The sequence below is a fragment of the Colobus angolensis genome, unplaced genomic scaffold (genome assembly GCF_000951035.1).
Source record: "Colobus angolensis palliatus isolate OR3802 unplaced genomic scaffold, Cang.pa_1.0 Scaffold397, whole genome shotgun sequence".
NCBI classification, from domain to species: Eukaryota; Metazoa; Chordata; class Mammalia; order Primates; family Cercopithecidae; genus Colobus; species Colobus angolensis.
The window spans coordinates 906,021-926,883 of NW_012117343.1; the positions used below are offsets into that span (position 1 = coordinate 906,021).

The window sequence follows — 20,863 nt, forward strand, 5'->3', positions numbered from 1 at the left end:
TATTCTGGTTATTAGCTCCTGTATTATTTTATCATGATTTTTAGCTTCTTTGCATTGGGTTACAACATGCTCCTTTATCTCAGCGAAGTTTGTTGTTTCCAACCTTCTAAAGCCTACTTCTGTCAACTCCGCCATCTCAGCCTCATCGCTGTTCTGAGCCCTTGCTGGACAGGTGTTGTAGTCATCTGGAGGAGAAGAGGCACTCTGTTTTTTTGAGTTTTCAGTGTTTTTGCATTGATTCTTTCTCATCTTTGTGGGCTTATCTACCTTTGACCTTTGAGGCTGCTGACTTCTGAAGGAGTTTCTGTGGGGTCTTTTTTGTTGATGATGTTGTTGTTTTCTGTTTGTTTGTTGTTGGGTTTTTTTTTCTTTTCACATTCAGGCTACTGACTGTTAGCAACCACAGGGCTACTGTGGTTTGCTGGGGAACTGCTCCAGACCTTAGTTGCCTCTGCTTTTCCTGTACTTGGAGGTATCAACAGTGAAGGCTGTGAAGCAGCAAAGATGGCAGCCTGCTCCTTCCTCTGGACACTCCATCCCAGGGTGGGTACTGACCTGCTTCTGGCCCAAATGCTCCTTTTGGAGGTGTCTGGAGACCCTTATTGAAAGGTCTCACCTAGTCAGGAGGAATGGAATTAGGGACCTGCTTACAGAAGCAGTCTGGCTATAGACCAGCTGTGCTGTGTTTGGGAGGACCCTTCCTCATCCGGACTGCCCAGACTCTCTAGAGTAGGCAAGCTGGAACAGCTCAGTTGACCGAACCACGGAGATGGCAGCCTCCCCTCCTGCTGGGAGCTCCATCCCAGGGAGAGATCAGAGCTCTCTGTCCATATAAGCCTGGCTGGAGTGATTAAAGGCCCCCCCACAGGGAGGCCCTGCCCAGTGAGGAGGAATGGATCGGGGTCCCACTTTAAAGCAGTTTGGGCACAATCTGGCACAGCAGCTGTGTGGTGTTGGGGGGGTTATCCCTTCCTCATCTAGACCACCCAGACTCTCTGGAGCTGGCAGGCTGGAATGTGCAGTTGACCGGACCATAGAAATAGTAGCCACCCCTCCCCCAGGGAACTCCCTCCTGTTTCAGGCAGACTCACTGTGTTGCCATTGGCTGGCTGGAATTCCCAAGCCAGTGGGTCTTAACTTGTGAGGTGCCGTGGAAGTGGGGCCCTCAGAACAATGCTGCTTGGCTCCCTGGATTCAGTCCCCTTCCTAGGGGAATGTACAAAGGGATCTGTCACCTTGCTGGGAATTCCAGGGTGGAGTATGTAAAACTCTTGTCTCTGTGTGTACCTGTGCTGAGGCTCCACACAGCTCTGTTTATTGGATCCAAGGCCCTGGTAGTGTGGGCTCATGAGGGGATCTCCTGATCCACAGGTTGCAAAGATCTGTGGGAGAAGCATGGTTTCCTGGGCGGGTTGCACAATCAGTCACTGCTTCCCTCTCCTGGGGGTGGGGGTTCCTTTGGCTCCGTGAGGCTCCTGGGTGGGCCACTGGCCGACTCTGCTTTTCTTTATTCTCTCCAGGTCAGGATGATTGTCTAGTCACTCCCAGTGTGAGAACCTGGATATTTCAGCTGAAGGTGCTGAATTCACTCGACGCTTTCATTCCTCTCTGTGCTGTGGGCTGCAGCTGCTTCTTAATGGGCCCTCTTGGTCCCCAACTCAACAATGGCTCTTATTTTAGCAGTCTCTCTTCGATTTTATAAATAGAATGAGTTGTTCTGTTATGAATGCCTGCTGCTCTAGTTCTTCAATAAGCCCATCACACAATTTCACCCTGTCATCTATAGGCACTTTTTCTGCAGTGTTAACAACATCACTATTATCATGATTACCTTATTCAGAATCATTTTGGCCATTTCACCATTGGTCAATGAATGAACAAGTGGAGCCTTGTTATCAATGTTAAAAACTTCTTTAGTATTCACTTCTTCCAGCTTACTGACGGATTATGAAGTCTATTTTTTTTGCAAAGGTAAGGAGTTCAGCCATCTTTTTTTTTTCACTTGACATATATAATTCTTCAAAGCCACCATCTCGTTTATCATTACCACTGGACATAGCTATAGGCCAGAGTTGTGCCAGGCATGCACACCTGTTTCAAGCAATGGCAACAGCATATAGAGCATCCTCAGGCTAAACTCCTTTTGAACACTTTCTCACACCCACACCTCTGCATACTGCTGCTAGCCAGCATGCTGTTCAAGAAAAGTGTTTTTTTAATGTACTCTTTATTGATCTAAGGATACTCTGGTCACATGGCTAAAATGATGAAGTCACATTTGAGGGAAAGTACATAGAATAGACATTTTCAAAATGAGAATTTCAGCTGGGAGATGAGCAGAATAATTGTCATGTAATAACAAAATCTTGCAGTCATCATCCAGTCGAGTCTCCCTGCAGCAAGCATTAGCCACTTGGTACCAAATGTTTGTGAAACCAATCAAAAAAGATGTCCCTGGTGCTCCATGTCTTTCTGTTAGCATAATAACAGACTGGTAAGAAACTTGCTCCTTGAAAACAGTGAGGACACAAGTTTTTATCTATCACCCCACTTATGTGTGCCTGATGCATTAACACATCCCAGCATATTCTGTCCTTGGCAGCCTTAATTCTAGTAGGTGCTGTTTCATCAGCTGTAGTCAGTGTCTTTCTGAGGCAATGATGCCAAAACGGTGATGTTTCATCAGCATTATAGACTTGTTTTGGCTTCAGATTTTCATTAGCCATGACTGGCAAACTCAATGAATTTCTTCACTGCTTTGTGATCAGCAGATGCTTTATCATCACAAATCTTTAAAAATGTAATGCTGTGTCTTTTCTTAAATTTCTGCAACCAGCCTATTGATTATTCACATTTCCTTTTAATTTTCAGTTCATCAAGATCTTTGCTTGTTTCACGGTCAGCATACCAATATGTGGCATGTGTTCCCTGTGACGTGGACAGATCCGCACTTTCAATACATGATCAAGATCTTCATGTTTGGCTTTATGCAGTTTTCTAATTTTCACTAACTTCTGTGAATCAGTTTCAGCACAGAACTTCAACAATGTATTCTTCTGTTTCTTCAGGTCATATATGGATGTTTCATATACTCCTGTCCAGTTTCTCCTACAGCTTGGCTTTCTGTGCTAGAGGTAAACATAAATGCTTCCTCTTTTTATCAGCCTGAGGGGTTATCTGTAGGTCATTTTGTCATTTTCAGCAATACCTTTATACCACAGAGCAAACAGTAAGCAAGCAAACACAGTTGAGTCATGCATGTAGGTCTTGGCTCCATGTGGGGCATTGTGGGAAACTTGCCATCAGCATGCCTGGCCTGCACACATGCCATTTTACTATCCTTTGTGGGTGTGCTTGCTTGTGTGGGGGAAACTGGGTGTCTGTGGAAAAGATATATGGCAGCTGAAGGGAGCTGGGAGGGATTTGTTTTTTTTTCTTTTCTGCTTGGGGATGCCGAGTAAACTGTGTATTGTGTGCCTGCGTTTTGACTTGACTCGCCATATAAGGTCAAGTATAACATTTTCAACGCATGGTGTCAAGCTGGTGCTAAAAAGGTTTTGGATTTTGGAGCATTTCAGATTTTGAAAATTTGGATTAGGGATCCTCAACTTACATTGCTGCATATCTGTCACTCACTTCCACGGTGACATGGAATCTGTGTTCACCCAGAAAGCTAACTGAGCTGAGAAAAAAATCTTAAAGGGAGATGTCTTTCATTATCATTTCAGTTTATTTACCAGTTGATAATTAGTCATCTTTTCTATTTCTTCTTGTTCAAGTTTTGGGAATTTACACAGATTAATTAATTTACACTTTTTTTTTTTGAGATGGAGTCTCGCTCTGTCGCCCAGGCTGGAGTGCAATGGCGTGATCCTGGCTCACTGCAATCTCTGCCTCCCGGGTTCACGCCATTCTCCTGCCTCAGTCTCCTGAGTAGCTGGGACTACAGGCGCCCACCACCACGCCAGCTAATTTTTTGTATTTTCAGTAGAGACGGAGTTTCACCGTGTTAGCCAGGCTGGTCTTGAACGCCTGACCTCAAGTGATCCACCTGCGTCAGTCTCCCAAAGTGCTGGGATTACAGGCATGAGCCACTGTGCCCGGCCATTATTAACTTTTAAATGGGAAAACCCATCACTATTTCCATACAAACGACCTGCCAATTGACTTTCTATAACCCACTTAGAAGTTTGGATCGATATTCGGTCAAATCTGTGTTAACTGATCACAGTCCTTGCATTTGTTATTCCTGGCTGTAGCTGTAAACTATCGCGAGCACAGTCAGTCTGAAGGTGAGAATTGTATTTTTGAAAATATAAAATGTCTTGACTTCCAGGAGCTTACTAGAGAAATAAAAAAGTGTAGCCTGCAGTTTTCAAAACCAATTCATCACAAGATTGAAGGTTATAAATCTAAATAATGGTCAGTGATAGCCCAATAGTGACCAGACAAACATAAAACAAAAACGTAAACAAAACCAAAGCAAAAAACTAAAAAAAAAAACCCCCAAACAACCAACCAAACAAATAGTCTAAGCCACAAGGACCCCTTGTGAACTCTCATATGGATGTCTGGATTTTAGGAACAGGATTATCAGATCAGTGGGAGAAAATGCACAAACATTGCGAAGTAGAATCATTTCAAGTTCATTTTGGGCCTTTGGATATGACTTTAATGTTAATCAACTTACTTTCAACTGAGCCTGCTTAATATATAATGAAACAAATAATTGTCATGTCTTATTGTTTTTATAATTTAGTCAGTATCTTTTTTTCTTTCAATATTAAAAACAGCAGGAAGAAGCTGGGCCTGGTGGCTCATGCCTGTAATCCCAGCACTTTGGGAGGCTGAGGTGGGAGGACTGCTTGAGGCCAGGAGTTTGAGACCAGCCTGGGCAACATAGTGAGACCTTGTCTCTACAAATGATAAAAAAATTTAGCCCAGTGTTGCGGTATGTGCCTGTGGTTCTAGCTTCTTGGGAGGCTAAGGTGGGAGAGAATCATTTGAACCCTGGTGGTCGAGGCTGCAGTGAGTCATGTTTGCACCACTGCACTCCAGCCTGGGTGACAAGGCAAGACCCCATCTCGGGGAAAAAAAAAAAAAGGGAGGAAGAAAACATGTAATTGTTAGATACAGTTGCAATACTCTATTAGTTATTAAAACATATCTTTTATTAGACTCTCAAAGTGTCCATGACTCAAAGGAATTTAATTACTATTTTATAATGTTTGTTCTATTATAAACAAATAAAAATTTGTCTTTCATAAATTTGCAGAACATTCTGTTAGACTATTTGCTCTCCTCTGAGAAGAATCCTTCGCCTGTAGCCATCCAAGGAGGAGACTACTAGACATCACTCCTGTATCCTGGGCCAGGAGGGACATTTGGCACTTCTCCCTCTTCCCAGCTGCACTTCTACACTATTCCATCTTCCCTCAAATGCATAAGTCCTGTTCTTCTGAGTTACCACCGTCCAGCTGTATCACCCCCCACAGCATTTTCTTTGCTATCACAAGGCCTATTGTTCTTTCCTCAATATTCGCTGGAGGTTTTGGAGCCCAGTTCATAGCCTTCTCCATCTCCTATTCATATACCTCATCAAAATGATTACCTCACAGTTCCTAGACTTCCCCACAGTCCCTGACTTTCATCTCTTCCATACATCAGCCACTCACTTCCATGGTCACACAGAGCCTGTGTTCACTCAGAGACATGTTGCCTCCGAAAACAAACTCAGCAATGTCAGGCTCTGAACACATTTTCCCATTCTCCTTGCTCTCCCTCCTACCATGTTTCTCTTCAGCCTCATCAAGAACTTCAGTCCCTTTACCCGACCTTCATTCCTTACACCTCAAGATATCAATTCTCTCCTGTCTTAAATTTCTTATTTAGACTCCAGTGCACGAACCATCACATTAAATATTATCTCTCCAGGCTGGGCACTATGGTTCAAGCCTGTAATCCCAGCACTTTGGGAGGCTGAGGAAGGCAGATCACCTGAGGTGAGGAGTTCAAGACCAGCCCGGCCAACATGGTGAAACCCTGTCTCTACTAAAAATACAAAAAATCAGCTGAGCGTGGTGGTGGGCGCCTATAATCTCAGCTACTTGGGAGGCTGAGGTAGGAGAATCACTTGAACTTGGGAGGCGGAAGTTGCAGTGAGCTAAGACCGTGCCACTGGATTCCACCCTGGGCGACAGAGTGAGACTCCATCTTAAAAAAAAAAAAATTCCAATACTCTCAACAATCTTGTCAGTCTAGCTTATTTTTCTCTCACCCATCAAAACTGCAATACGGGGTTCATTTAACTTGTTTCTTTTCTGATTTTATACTTGTCTACCAAATATTGCTAGGGCAACAGTGCATTTGCAGAAGAACCAATCTGCAAATTATGGCCTCCAATCTCTACAAGGAACTCAATGTTGCTAGTAAACTTGCTGTTTCTTAAACACCAGTGAGGGTTTCAAAGCCTTACACCAGAATCACCCTTGTAAAATTTAATCTGATTATGTTCCACACCTCAGATTTAAACCCTTTCATGACTCCCCATCGCCTTCCAAATGATGTTCAAACATCTTAGTACGGCTCAAACAGTCCTCTGTAGTCTGACATTTTACTTCCTTCCTTACCACTACTCCCTAATTCTCTAGATTACAACTCTCCTAAACTGCCTATCTCTCCTACTAGACGATTCATTAGCCTCTTGAAAGAATGTATCTTATCCATCTTTTCTCCACCTCAGTGCCTTGTATGGTACCTTGCACACGACAGGTCCTATACAAATGTTTACTGACCTGAATTGTATAAATAATACGCTATCAAGTTTCCATGAAGATTTATCATCTCAGAAGGTACTTGAAAACAAGATGAGGAATCAAATAAAGTCACAAAATATTTCTTACAATTTTTGTTTGCTTTTAAAACATGATAATTTCTTGAGAGTTAAAATCTTGCTTTATAGACATATCATACTACACTATTTAATGATATATGCTTAGATATAATAAAGAGCATTAATGTTTTCATGTTAATTCATAAGAACAATCACTGAAAACATGTGACTATAGATGAGGTCTGATTCCTTAAATGCTGTTTGCTCAGCTTGGGGACAGCACGGCAAAATTTCACTAATTCTTATTCACTGAGGGAAATGAGAAAGCCTGAAGTAGGATGACCTTTATAATTTGCTCCATAAGGAAAATAAGCAATGAGCACTACCAAATAGAGATTCTATATTCTAGCTTTTATAAATATGTGAGAATGACTGTTATTTAGCTGGTCAACTGTTTGCAATAGCACTTTTAACTCATATTGCCTTGATCATTAATGAGGTTGAAAAAATGTTTTCAAATGTTTATTGGCCTTGAAAAAAAAATTTCAACTTTTAGATTCAGGGGGTAGATGTGCAGGTTTGTGACATGGGTATACTGTGTGATGCTAAGGTTTGTGATATGAATGATCCCATCACCCAGGTAGTGAGCATAGTACCCAAGAGTTAGTTATTCATCTCTTTCCCCCTCCTTCTCTCCCTCTTCTTGTAGTCCCCAGTGTCTAATGTTGCAATCTTTATGTCCACGAGTAACCAATGTTTAACTCCCACGTATAAGTGAGAATATGTGGTATTTGTTTTTCTGCACCTGCATTAATTCACTTAGGAAAATGGCTTCCAGATGCATCCATGTTGCTGCAAAGGACATGATTTTACTCTTTTTTATGGCTGCATATCATTCCAGGGTGCATATGTACCACATTTTCCTTATTCAATCCACCATGGATGGGCACCCAGGTGGATTCTGTGTCTTTGCTATTGCGAATAGCATGGTGATGAACATATAAGTGCACGTGTCTTTTTGGTAGAATAATTTATTTTCCTTTGGATATCTACTCAGTAATGGGATTGCTGGGTGGAATGGTAGCTCTGTTTTAAGTTCTTTGAGAAACCTCCAAAGTGCCTTCCACAGTGGCTGAACTAATTTATATTCCCACCAACAGTATGTAAGTGTTCCCTTTTCTCCTAAGCCTCACCAGCATCTGTTGCGTTTTGACTTTTTAATAATAGCCATTTTAAGTGGTGTGAGACGGCATCTCACTCTAGTTTTGATTTGATGATTAATGATGATTAGTGATGATGAGGTTTTTTCATGTCTTTTGGCCACTGGCAATGTCTTTTTTTGAGAAATGTCTGTTCATGTCTTTTGCTCCCTTTTTTAATGGGGTTATTTGGTTTTTGCTTGCTGAATTTTTTAAGTTCCTTACAGATTCTGGATTTAAACCTTTACCAGATACATACTTTGTGAACATTTTCTCCCATTCTGTAGGTTGTCTATTTACTCCCTTGATAGTTTATTTTGCTGTGCAGAAGCTCTTTAGCTTAATTAGGTCCCAGAACAGACAACCCAGCAATGAAGCTCCACACCTACAGCCATCTGGTCTTTGACAAAGTTGACAAAAACAAGCAACGGGGAAAGGACTCCCTATTCAATAAATGGTGCTGGGATAACTGGCCAGCCATACGCAGAAAAACAAAACTGGACCTCTACCTTTTACTATATATACAAATTAATTCAAGATGCATTAAAGATTTAAATGTTAAGACCTCAAAATGTAAGAATCCTAGAAGAAAACCTGTGAAACACCATTCTGGACATTGGCCATGGGAAATAATTTATGACTGTTGACTATTTCAATGTTATCTTTCACCAAGTGTCTCTTAAGTCTCTTGTCCATTTATTTTTCTATTGGGCTGTCCATGTTTTCTTTATTTATTGTTATCTCAACTCTTCTATATTTTCTGGATACCCACGTTTGTTACTTACATATGTTGCAAAAATCTTTTCCCACTCTGTGGTTTGCCTTTGTAATGTCTTAACATGTCTTTTGATAGCATAAGTTATTAATTTAGTCAATTTATCAAATATTTACTTTAAGGTTAGTCCTCTTTGTGTCCATTTTAAGGAAATCTTTCCCTATTCCAGGTCATGAAGATATTCTTCCATGTAATTGTTTAGCATCTTTATTGTTTTACCTTTTATATTTAGGTTTCATTCCTGTTGGTATTTACTTTCATATTTAGGTTTCATTCCTGTTGGTATTTATTTTTGGGTAAGGTACGCGGTAGGGCAGAAGATCCCAACCCCCCAGGTCACAGTACCAGTCCATGGACTGTTAGGAACCCGCCGCACAGCAGAAAGTGAGCAGTGAGTGAGCATTATTAGTGCTTGAGCTCCACTTCCTGTCAGATTCGTGGTGGCATTAGGTTCTCATAGGCTCATGAACCCTATTGTGAACCGCACACGTGAGGGATCTAGGCTGTGTGCTCCTTATAAGAATCTAATTGATCTAAGGTGGAACAGTTTCATCCTGAAACTCTCTCTCCCCAGCCTAGTCTGTGAAAAAACTGTCTTCTATGAAACCAGTCTCTGGTGCCAAAAAGGTTGGGGGCCGCTGAGGGAATCTGTTTCATTTTTTTCTGATCGATATTAAATAAAGGGCTTTTAAAACTATTTATTTCAGGCTGGGCGCAGTGGGTCAGGCTTGTCCCCAGCACTTAGGGAGGCTGAAGAGGGCAGATCACTTGAGGTCAGGAGTTCGAGACCAGCCTGGCTGACATGGTGAAACCCGTTTCTACTATAAATACAGAAATTAGCTGGGAGTGGTGGCACATGCCTGTAATCCCAACTACTCGGGAGGCTGAGGCATGAGAATTACTTGAACCCAGGAGACAGAGGTTGCGGTGAGCTGAGATCATTGCCCACCACTGGACAACAGAATGAGACTCTATCTCAAAAAATTAAGACAAAAAACCAAACTTTATTTCAATGACTTTTAACTTTTACTATGCAATGTTTAATCTTTTAATTTATATTATATTTAGAGAGCTTGATAAATAAGTAAATTTTATTATTCCATCCTTTTGCTACTACAGTGACTATTATATCTGAACTAATAAAGCTTAAACTAACATACTTTTACTAACTAGAAATTACTGTCATAATTTTTGTATGTAAATTATATAATCTGTCTTTTAGGAAGCGATTTCAGCTTGGGTTCTTTGCCAAGTAAAGTACATCGTCATTAATTGTTTGGTGCTATCTCAGTTACGATCATATGACCAATGGACTTGATATTTTCTGGTACTATGTGTATGACCTAATTTTCATATTTTCCTATTCAAAGATTCCTTGCTTGAAATTATAAAGCCAGAGATCTTATCACAGCATCTAAGCATACAAAATTAGGAAAAGTAATGATTTTAAAAAAACACATATGTCAAAATTTTAAAAAGCATCTTGTAACTTAAAAAAATAAAGGGAGGTTGGGCGCAGTGGCTCACACCTGTAATCCCAGCACTTTGGGAGGCTGAGGCTGGTGGATCACCTGAGGTCAGGAGTTTGAGCCCAGCCTGGCCAACATGGTGAAACCTCATCTCTACTAAAAATACAAATATTAGCTGGGCGTGGTGGCAGGCACCTGTAATCCCAGCTACTCAGGAGGTTGAGGCAGGAGAATTGCTTGAACCCTGGAGATGGAGGTTGCAGTGAGCTGAGATCGCGCCACTGGACTCCAGCCTGGGTGACAGAATGAGATTCCATCTCAAAAATAACAATAATAAATAAAAATAAAATAAAATAAAGGGGCCTCATATTTGTCCCATGCTGCTAATGATTTTCTCTTATAAATCTCCAATCAAGTCCAATTCTAACAACCTTGAGTATGAATCAGTATCAGTTGAGTGTAAGCTTCCCTTTAGGGATGGCCTATTACGCCCCTTAGGTATGACTATTGGCTACTGCCCTGCCTTTTGGAGAGAGTATAGGACTCCCTTTAAACACTCCCTCCTGAAGGGAGGGAAACAGCCAATAGTCATACCTAAGGCTAGGTATGATTCTAAATGCCTTGATACAATTAGGGCATGAAGATATCTTCCTTACTTAGGTCCTTTATGGACCTGGTACCTTAAAGTTTTCCTAGTACTTTAAATTTCTGTTTTTTATCCCAGTAAGACTATTACCAAACACAGGGATTTGTCTTATTTACTGCTGTGTAACCCACACCATAACTGCTAGTGTCTGTTATGTAATATGCTCAAAAGAATGTGTGTTCAGCAAATGAATGTAGGAACTTAGGGAATACGTAATACAGTCATATTCAGAGCTTAAGTGGCACAAATATCCCTGTAACCTCAGAAAAATGAAAGCCTCCCTGGTCTGGATTCTGTGGGAGGCTCCTGGAATGGAAGAAGCTAAAATCCAAGCTTAAAGGGTTAGCTTATATTGAACTAGACTCAGCCCACAGCAAGCTTAAACACACACACATACACACCCCCCTATTTAATTTTCTTTTATGTTAGCTGGGAATTAATAAGAGGGCTTCTGTAGTTCAGCAAAGTAAGAGAAATGATTTTGAGAAACCTAGCATAGGAAAATGGGAAATAACATGATTCATTAGTGTCCCTGTGTCATTAAGGGCTCCCTGGTAGTTATCAGTGTCTTTCTCAATGTACATTTTGCAGAAAGCCAAACAGATGAAAGTTTGGTTGCATTCTTAACCACAATGCTAAGGTAAGAGAAATACTGGTGTTAGCATTTCACAATTTTATTCAAAACAGAGAACAAGCTTCTGTGCAAGCACACATATTAAAGAATAATATGGTTTCTCAAGTAAAACATAAATATTTTTTGCTACTTACAAGAGTCCTTTTCTCTACAGAGATAAGTGGAGACTAGACAGACAATGAGCTATTTGGGGGGAGTTCATTCTAATCATTTCATGACCAAGGCAAATAATACAAGCTTAGTTTAAATCATTAAATACTTATAGAATACCTTAACTATAGGAAGGGTATAAAATACATGGGGAAGTGAATAAGCTTTTACTGTTTTAATTATTTTGACTTTGCTGGTATAAAGTAAGTGCGTCTGGAAAGAGGATCAGCTCTTTATTTTGTAGCTGAATTTCTGGGACACAAAAGCACAGATGGCCTTTCCAACTCCACACTGCAGTAGACATCTGCTGTTGTTTTTGCCTTCCCAGCACTTTTTCCTCCTTCCTTTGGTAGTAACAGTCTCATTTTCCATTAGGGAGCACTCCTTTACCAGTTCAGCCCATGTGGTACAAGGGGTAGTGGCCCTCATCCAATCAAACCCATCCCCTGGAAGTGCAAATCTGGGCATATGATCCAGACTTGGCCAATTAGAACATCACAGCCTCAGAGACACAGGTACTGGTTCGGAAATGGGCAAGAGGCCCAAGGCGGTCCGTGAGACATACTCTCCAACTTCTTAACAACACTCTTGGGAAAATGGTAGTTTGTTTCTTGTGGGGGACACATTGGGCTGATACAATGTGAGCCTGAAATAATTCATGGCTGTCTTTGTTACCCTATGGACAGAACCTTTGAGAACAAAACCAGCAGAGGAAAACCAAGCCCAAAAGATGAAGAAAGTCATAATTGTAATCACTGGTGCACCTAAGTCCAGTCATGACAGAAAGAAGACCCACCCTGGACTTTTCGGTTCCATAAGCCAAAAATTTCCTCTTTTTTGCTTAAACCAGTTTGAGGCAGGATTCTGAGATCTGTCACTGAAAGAGTACTGACCAACAGCAGCCTGACTTGACTTCACATAAGCTGAGACCGAAACCCTCTGTCATTTCTGAGAACTGTCTTGACTAAAATAAGAAACCTTTTTCTCTTACCTCACTGTTTCGTCTCTGAAACGAATGTAGGTATGTCTATAATATCATTATTTTAAAAAGTAGGAAATCAGGCCCAATACTCACTGGTCCACTTCCGGCAGTGAGGTTCTGGAGAGCTCCTAAGGATGCTTCCTGTGTGTAGTTGCGGACACTCTTGGCGATCAGTGACAGATACATCCTTATCACGATGGAATGCCACAGCCACTCCACACCCTTGGGGTTGCTCTTTTCCTCCGGCATCGGCATGTCCTGGTATTGCTGACCACACACAAAAGGAATCCAGAATTAATGCATGTCAGGTGATGTCTACAATTTCACACTCAAACCAGGAGACCAAAAATACTGTCTAGAAAGGCCATAATTTGCATAAGCCCTTGAAATAGAAATTTTAAAAGCAAATACATACAATTTCTAATCACTTAACTTTTAGCCCACGATGATTATTTCTTCCTAGTAACACCCCACACCCCTAACTTGATATTTCTCCCAGTGAGAGAAAATTCAGAGAATTAAGCACAGGCCATTCTAGAATGGTTTTCAGGCTGCTGTTGAGCTAAAAGCTAAATTAGTCACAACCACCCTGCAGATAAGAAAAACAGGCCTGTTCCCTCAGTCTTGTGAAAGTGTCCAGGATAGCACCAGGGTTCTAAATTTACCAGCTGATCTCCACAAATACCATGATACTCAGAGAAGGAGGGGAGGTTACATTCTTTTAGTTTTCATATCAGTATGGAAATAAGTATGTATTCCTTCCTATGAGGTTTGCTTTTAGTATGTCCAAAGTTTGTTTTCAGAGTGCCCAAAGCCAAATATCGGGGCTGACTTTAATAAAAACAATTTATATACAATTAGCTATGCTGCATTAAGCTTCTTTCCTAACCTACAAGGCATAAAGCAGTATGGTTCATGGGTAGCAATGAAAATCTGGAGCCAGACTGCCTGGGATTGTATTCAATCTCTTCTACTTATTTGCTGAATTATTCCAGGAAAATTAATCTTACTGTGTCTCTGTTTCCTCACTGGTAAATGAGGGTATTAATAATACACACCTCAAAAGGCTGATGTAAGAATTAAAATAGTGCCGATATATACCAAGTACTTAGACATACACATATACACAAACACACAATCTCTCTCATTATCTCCCTCTCTTTCTCATTCTTTAAAAAACTCCCCAATATACCTCTTTTACTTTCCTGCTTCGACTGCCAAAACAGCCAATACTTTTGTTGTTGTCAGTCTGGATATTTCGGTTTTGAATATAGATATTCTGGGAATATTTCTCTGGGAGCTCTGCCTCCAGCTGGTAGGAGAGGTTATGAAGAATGCATACACAATTCTCCGTGGCCTGAGAAAACAGGACAAGAATATTGATCGTATACATATAGACATCCTTGCAGGTGTGATAGCACAGGACGCAGGCTTTAGCTCTTACAAGGTTTACCAGATGCAACTGGGTGTGCTTAAACTGTGGGCTGCCTGGGGGAATCAATGAGTATTTCTAGACACACAATGAGTATGTCTAGAAAAGCTAATGTTATCATGAATAGTCAGGAGTGTGATGCTAAGAAGTAGAGGCTAAATTTCTTAAACAATGGAGAGTCTTTTTAGTTTACTTTCTAAAGAGTGTGTCCAGAACAACTCTATAGTTATAGATATGTAACTTACTAGCCATGCTGAGTTGGAGAAGAGGAGGAGATACTGTTTATAGGGACCAACTAGGAGGCTATTGTAATAATTGGAATGAAAGATGCACAATGTAGGAAAACAGTAGAAGCATCAGAGGGAAGTGGAAGAACTGAAAGCCTTTTCAGAGGTAGCACACGATTACTCAGATTTCCATCTTCTTTTGGTGGATGGTGATGATTATTAAGAAGGATTATAGGCCGGGTGCTGCGGCTCACGCCTTTACAGAGCACTTTGGGAGGCCGAAGCGATGGATCACCTGAGGTCAGCAGTTCAAGACTAGGCTGGCCAACATGGCGAAACCCTGTCTCTACTAAAAATACAAAAAAAAAAATTAGCTACGCATGTTGGTGCACACCTGTAATCCCAGTTACTTGGGAGGCTGAGGCAGGAGAATTGCTTGAACCCAGGAGGTGGAGGTTGCAGTGAGCCGAGATTACACCACTGCACTCCAGCCTAGGCTGGGTAATGGAGCAAGACTCTGTCTCAAAAAAAAAAAAAAAAAAAAAAAGGATTATAAACAGAAGGAGCAAGTTTGGGAATGAAAAAAGAGATACATTAAAATTCATTGCTGAACATGTAGCATTTGTGCTTCTTTCAAATATCCACATAGTGAGGTTAGACAGACAGTTAGACATTGGAGCCTGCAAAATAGAAAAGGCAATAGGTTTTAATATTTCTAACGATGTATGGAAAAATCTTAGGCTCAGCAATTGAGTCAGTGAATAAATCTAAAACCAAGCAAATATCTTAAGAATATTCTGAAACATCTAATAAGACAGAACAGGATAGTTATCTCTTGAATCACCTTGTCATCTGGCTGGTAATCTGCAATGGTTCCTCTGACATAATGGACCAGTGAGTCAATGAGTCCGTCACATCTTCTCATTGCTTTTCTCCCATCAGGGCCAGCAGAACTCATGTTTCTACCAGAAAAAAGTAACCAAAAAACCGTAAGTCTTAGGCTGTGTATCCAACAGGCCTTTGTTTTGAAGTTTTACTTGACGCTTCTTCCAGGTGTTTGGAAACAAATCACTGACTGCCTAAAGGATCAACTATGAACATACTTTCTAAATATTTCCAAACAACACGTAATCATGTCATAAGTCTTCCGTCTACTTCACTCCAAGCACCATGATCAAAACATTATTTACTTAATCTTCGCTCCATTTTGACTGTTTTGGATATGAGGCAAATGTTTTTGTAACTAGAACGAGAGCAAATGGCACATTAGACATTATAATATACTAGATGCCAAGTCCCAATTTGCTCTAATTTTAACTCTAAGTAACTTAAAGTTGCTCTGGGCCTCAGTTTCCTCATTTGTAAAGACAGTGTGTTGGACTACATTCTTTGTGGTTTTCTAGGTTTCTTTTTTTTTTTTTTTTTTAGACGGAGTCTTGCTCTATCGCCCAGGCTGGAGTGCAGTAGCTGGATCTCAGCTCACTGCAAGCTCCGCCTCCTGGGTTTACGCCATTCTCCTGCCTCAGCCTCCTGAGTAGCTGGGACTACAGGCGCCCACCACCTCGCCCGGCTAGTTTTTTTTTTTGTATTTTTTAGTAGAGACGGGGTTTCACTATGTTAGCCAGGATGGTCTCGATCTCCTGACCTCGTGATCCACCCGTCTCGGCCTCCCAAAGTGCTGGGATTACAGGCTTGAGCCACCGCGCCCGGCCTCTAGGTTTCAGTATAAACTGTTATTGACAAATATTAAATCAGATGCTCTAAAATATGATCATTTTACCATTAAAATGGCAGAGAGATGTTACAGAAAACATGGAAGAGTCTGCAGTGTGTAAGGCTTCAGTCAAGAGTATGGCCCATGAACATCTTTACACTTCTCTATTTCTAATATGGCTAAGTCATGACACCTTTCTACAAACAGTAACTGAACCTACAATTGGAAGTTGTTTACTGAGAAATGAAACTTATCAAATACAGGAAAGTAATGCATTTGGGGATTACAGTGCAGATTCACATCATGTTTATAGTCTGGTATTACTGTTACTACCTTCCTTTAGATTAAGTTTTTCTTACTAGCATTAACTACTTAAACATATTTTTTTTTTCCGAAAGTGTCAATACCTCAGTCAACAAGAATGACAAAACAGGGCCTTCAGGTTTTTAAAACTTGAGAATCACCTCTATTCCCAACTTTAATTGTTAAGAACTGTCCCTATAAAATGTATCAGATCTTTTTTTTTTGAGACGGAGTCTCGTTTTGTCACCAGGGCTGGAGTGCAGTGGCGCAATCTCGGCTCACTGCAACCTCCCAGGTTCAAGCGATTCTCCTGCCTCAGCCTCCCTGAGTAGCTGGGACTACAGGCATGCATCACTAATTTTTGTATTTTTAGTAGAGATGGGGTTTCACCATGTCGGTTAGCCAGGATGGTCTCGATCTCTTGACATTGTGAACTGCCCACCTCAGCCTCCCAAAGTGCTGGGATTACAGGCATGAGCTACCATGTCCGGCCCAGATCAGTTTCTTTTACTGGTAGGGAGAATATCCAAAATATGTTCAGGACTTTTTGTTTATAATGTGTTAGTGTCATTCTGAACATCAAAAAGAACTGCAACTTCGAGACATTTTTGAGCCTTATTTTAAAACCTCATCTTTAAAATAATATAGGCCAGAAGCTGTGGCTCACACCTGTAATCCCAGCATTTTGGGAGGCCAAGCCAGGAAGATTGCTTGAGCCCAGGAGTTTAAGACCAGCCTGGGCAACATGGCTAAACCCTGTCTCTATGAAAAAATACAAAAAACTAGCTAGGCATGGTGGCATGTGCCTGTAGTCCCAGCTACCTGGGAGGCTGAGGAATAAGACTGCTTAAGCCTGGAGGTTAAGGCTGCAGTGAGCCGAGATTGTGTTACTACACTCCAGCCTGGGTGACAGAGCAAGACCCTGTCTAAAAAATTAACCAAATAAAGTAATATAAGTGATTTCCAAAAGGCCTTCTGCCTCAAAATACTGCTTTCAATGCATATTTGTCAAAGAAACGAAGGTGCCTAAGCATTATATCAAGAACTGAAGGGAGCTGGGTGTGGCGGCTAACGCCTGTAATCCCAGAACTTTGGGAGGCTGAGGTGGGTGGATCACAAGGTCAGGAGATCGAGACTGTCCTGGCTAACACGGTGAAACCCCGTCTCTACTAAAAATACAAAAGAAAAATTAGCCGAGCGTGGTGGCGGACGACTGTAGTCCCAGCTACTGGGGAGGCTGAGGCAGGAGAATGACGTGAACCTGGGAGGTGGAACTTGCAGTGAGCTGAGATCGCACCACTGCACTCCAGCCTGGGCCGCAGAGCTAGACTCAGTCTCAAAAAAAAAACTAAAGGGAATGAGAGGAAGATACACAATATTAAACCTTGCCTTCAGGGAGATCACATCTACAGGCTGAACTCTGGAAACTGACAAAACCCGACTGTTTTAACCCTCAAAAATGGCAATTTCATGATTCAACCTGACAGTTGAGGAGATAAGACTAACATACCTAAAACTAAGAATATACTAACAATTTAATGGCTGCTGAATTGATATAATGAAAGTTTTTAACAAAATCTCTTATGTGACTGATTCTCATTTGATCCTTCTACTTCCTTATTAATTTTTACTGTACCTGAAAAACTTGGACAGTTTGTTCATTAAAAAAAATAATGAATGGGTTCATAAGCTGGAAATAAAACAATTTTTTACTTAGCTTTTTTCAAAGAAGTGATCATTTCAACCAAGATCCTCTATCTACTTTGTGAGCCCTTTAAGAATCATGGGGCTTCAGAAGCTTGACAGAAACTGAAAAAGCATCTTTTCCAGTCTCCTTATTTTATACATGAAAAACTAGAAGCCAAAAGAGTTTCCGTTACTTTTCCCAGTGACAACAAATTAGTGGTAAAGTCAGGAAAAGAGGGCTGTTCTTTATTCTGTACCCAGGGTGGCCCAGAACACAGCAAACCCCATCTAGCATTCATTCAGTCTGCAAATACCGTATGTCCCCAACTACGTGATGTTATCATATGTTTAAAAGCTTCCCCTTGGCCTTTTCAACCTCTAGCTGGGATAAATGGCAGTAGTTTAAAATTGCTTTGACAAATCAAAAGGTCTTTCTTCCTGGCTAAGCCCACTACATACCTTGCAGATGGATGACTTAGCTTTGTTTAACTCCAGGGTGTTTATTTCGGGTTAGAGTGTAAGTCAAGTTGGCAGTACTGCCAGTTCACAAGTACTAACTGTTGTCTTGCTGTTTGGTATTATCCAGACTCTACTTGCTTGAAATGGGACTTATCAGGGGTTTCTGGCAGCCGATACTTTTGCTGACAGAAAGTGCATGGAACCCCATTGCTCCGGCATGTCAAAAATAGTTCCCACCTTACTCAACTACACAGAAATATGAATGATAAGGGGAGATTATTTTATACCACTGCATCCAGGAATAGAAGTCATTAGATAGAAAGTAATTTGTTATTGTACCACCCTGAAATAACCAATAACTATAGAAAATGATACATCCATCTTAAAATATATATACTTTTTAACAGCTAGTACTTAAGCTTGAGGGAATCAGAAAATTAACATGGCTATCCTTAGGCAGAATTGATCTTTTTTACAATGTGTCTCTTGAATCATAAGAACTATTTATTGATTAGTTTCCCATACATTACCCAATGGTGGCTCAATAGAAAAATATCTCAAAACTATAAGTGAAATACACTGAAACAATGACCTTATTGAAAATTAAGAGAATGAGCATACAAACATGGTAGCTACTCAATAAAAAGTGCTTATTAAAGTTAACAGCAGAATATATTAAAAATGTGTAATTTAGTGCCTGTCATTTGCATTTGATTAAACGATGGGTTTATTTCCCCAGGTATAATCAAGCCTAGGTCTGAGTAAATATCTGGGTACCTTTAGGAAAACTAAAACAGTAAACTGTTATATACTGAAATTTAAAAACAGCTCCTTGGACTAGGGGTTGAAGGCAAGGGGCCAGAGCCTTAGGAGACGGGGAGTGAGGAAGGAGGCAAACTACTCTTCACATAAAGGCAGGGATTATTTGGAGTTCTTTACCTTCACTGGTCCCAAATGGGAAGACACCAGCTTGACTTGTGGCCTGTGCTTGATATCAGGAAGAATCTCTCCAGCAGTGTGACTTGTAATGGGGAAAGAAATAGAATCTGAACCTCTGTGTGTCTCTGAAATGGTCACAGAGCTTCACATATTTAGGAGGATTCAGGTGTTTTATCAGAAAGCAAATCTGTGACTTTTCACTCCCTCTAGGACCTCTTATCTCACACATTCCTGAGTGTCACAATGAAAAAGAGAAAAGAAAACACAACACCCTGGCCCTTGAGAGAATTAAAAGGAAGAATGGTATGTTAATGGTTGAGATTAATGACAGTGTGACTAAATCTTAGATTCATGTGGTAAACCAAAGAATGGGCAGTGACAAACGGAAAAGAAAAACCAGCTGCAATTTAGTGTTTGCACTAGACATCATGGTAGGCAACTTACAACTAGCATGATCTGTAATTCTCACAAAATTCCTGAAATTAGGGTGCCCTAGAATTTCATTCTGGGAAATTCTGACCTGTGATTCTCATTTAAAATCAGAATTAACTGCTCTAACAGGATTGTTACAGGCTCTTCCATATAAAGTAGGATATAAGCTAGTCTGTCTGTGGCTATGTGCAGGGGTACTGTCAAATATGCTTAATTGACCAGCATTGAAAGGAAGTTTGTTACAATCCCAGAACATCCAAGCTCAGTGTACAGTGTGTGGTAAGCTGGCCTGGGGAAACAACGAGCTGAAGGAGATGGTTAAAGTAAAAGGCTGCAGTTAGTTTCCAGGACATGAAATGGCCGGGAACAATAACGTCTGAGTGCATCTTTTCAAGACGCTTCACCACTAGACAAAATTAGGAACTTTAGGAGGCAGAATTTTTGTTTTGTTTTGTTTTGTTGTTTTTGAGTTAGTCTCACTCTATCGTCCAGGCTACAATGCAGTGGCATGATCATGCCTCACTGCAGCATCAACCTCCCGGGCTCAAGGGGTGCACCTGCCTTAGCCATCTGAGTAGCTGCGACTATAGGCATGCATCGCCAAGTCCAGCTAATTTATTTTTGTAGACAGTCTATGTTGCCCAGGCTGGTCTTAAACTCTTGGCCTCATGTGATCCTCCCACCTGGCCCTCAAAGTGCTGGGATTACAGGTGTAAGCTACTGTGCCTGGCCCAGAATTTTTTTTTTTTTTTTCAAATTTTTTTGAGACAGAGTCTCACTCTGTTGCCCAGGCTGGAGTGTGGTGGCACAATCACAGCTCATTGCAGGCTTAACCTCCTAGGCTGTAGGGATCTTCCCACCTCAGCCTCCTGAGTAGCTGGGACTATAGGCACATGTCACCATGTTCAGTGAATTTATTTTTTGTAGAGACGGTCTCATGGCGTTGCCCAGGCTGGTCTCAAACTCCTGGTTTCCAGGAATCCT

General features: G+C 41.0%; 1 protein-coding gene across 3 annotated transcripts in view; it reads right to left on the reverse strand.

The window, feature by feature from the left end:
* The window catches only part of PKP2 (plakophilin 2), a 109,107-nt gene that overhangs the window by 17,707 nt on the left and 70,537 nt on the right, over window positions 1–20,863 (reverse strand). For 2 of the 3 annotated variants that reach the window (XM_011955157.1, XM_011955156.1), the window contains 3 exons: window positions 15,191–15,308; window positions 13,880–14,044; window positions 12,781–12,954 (listed from right to left, as the gene is read on the reverse strand). In XM_011955157.1, coding sequence (XP_011810547.1) covers window positions 12,781–12,954; window positions 13,880–14,044; window positions 15,191–15,308 — 457 coding nt within the window. The remainder of the gene's footprint in view (window positions 1–12,780; window positions 12,955–13,879; window positions 14,045–15,190; window positions 15,309–20,863) is intronic. The other variant, XM_011955158.1, reaches the window with a different exon arrangement.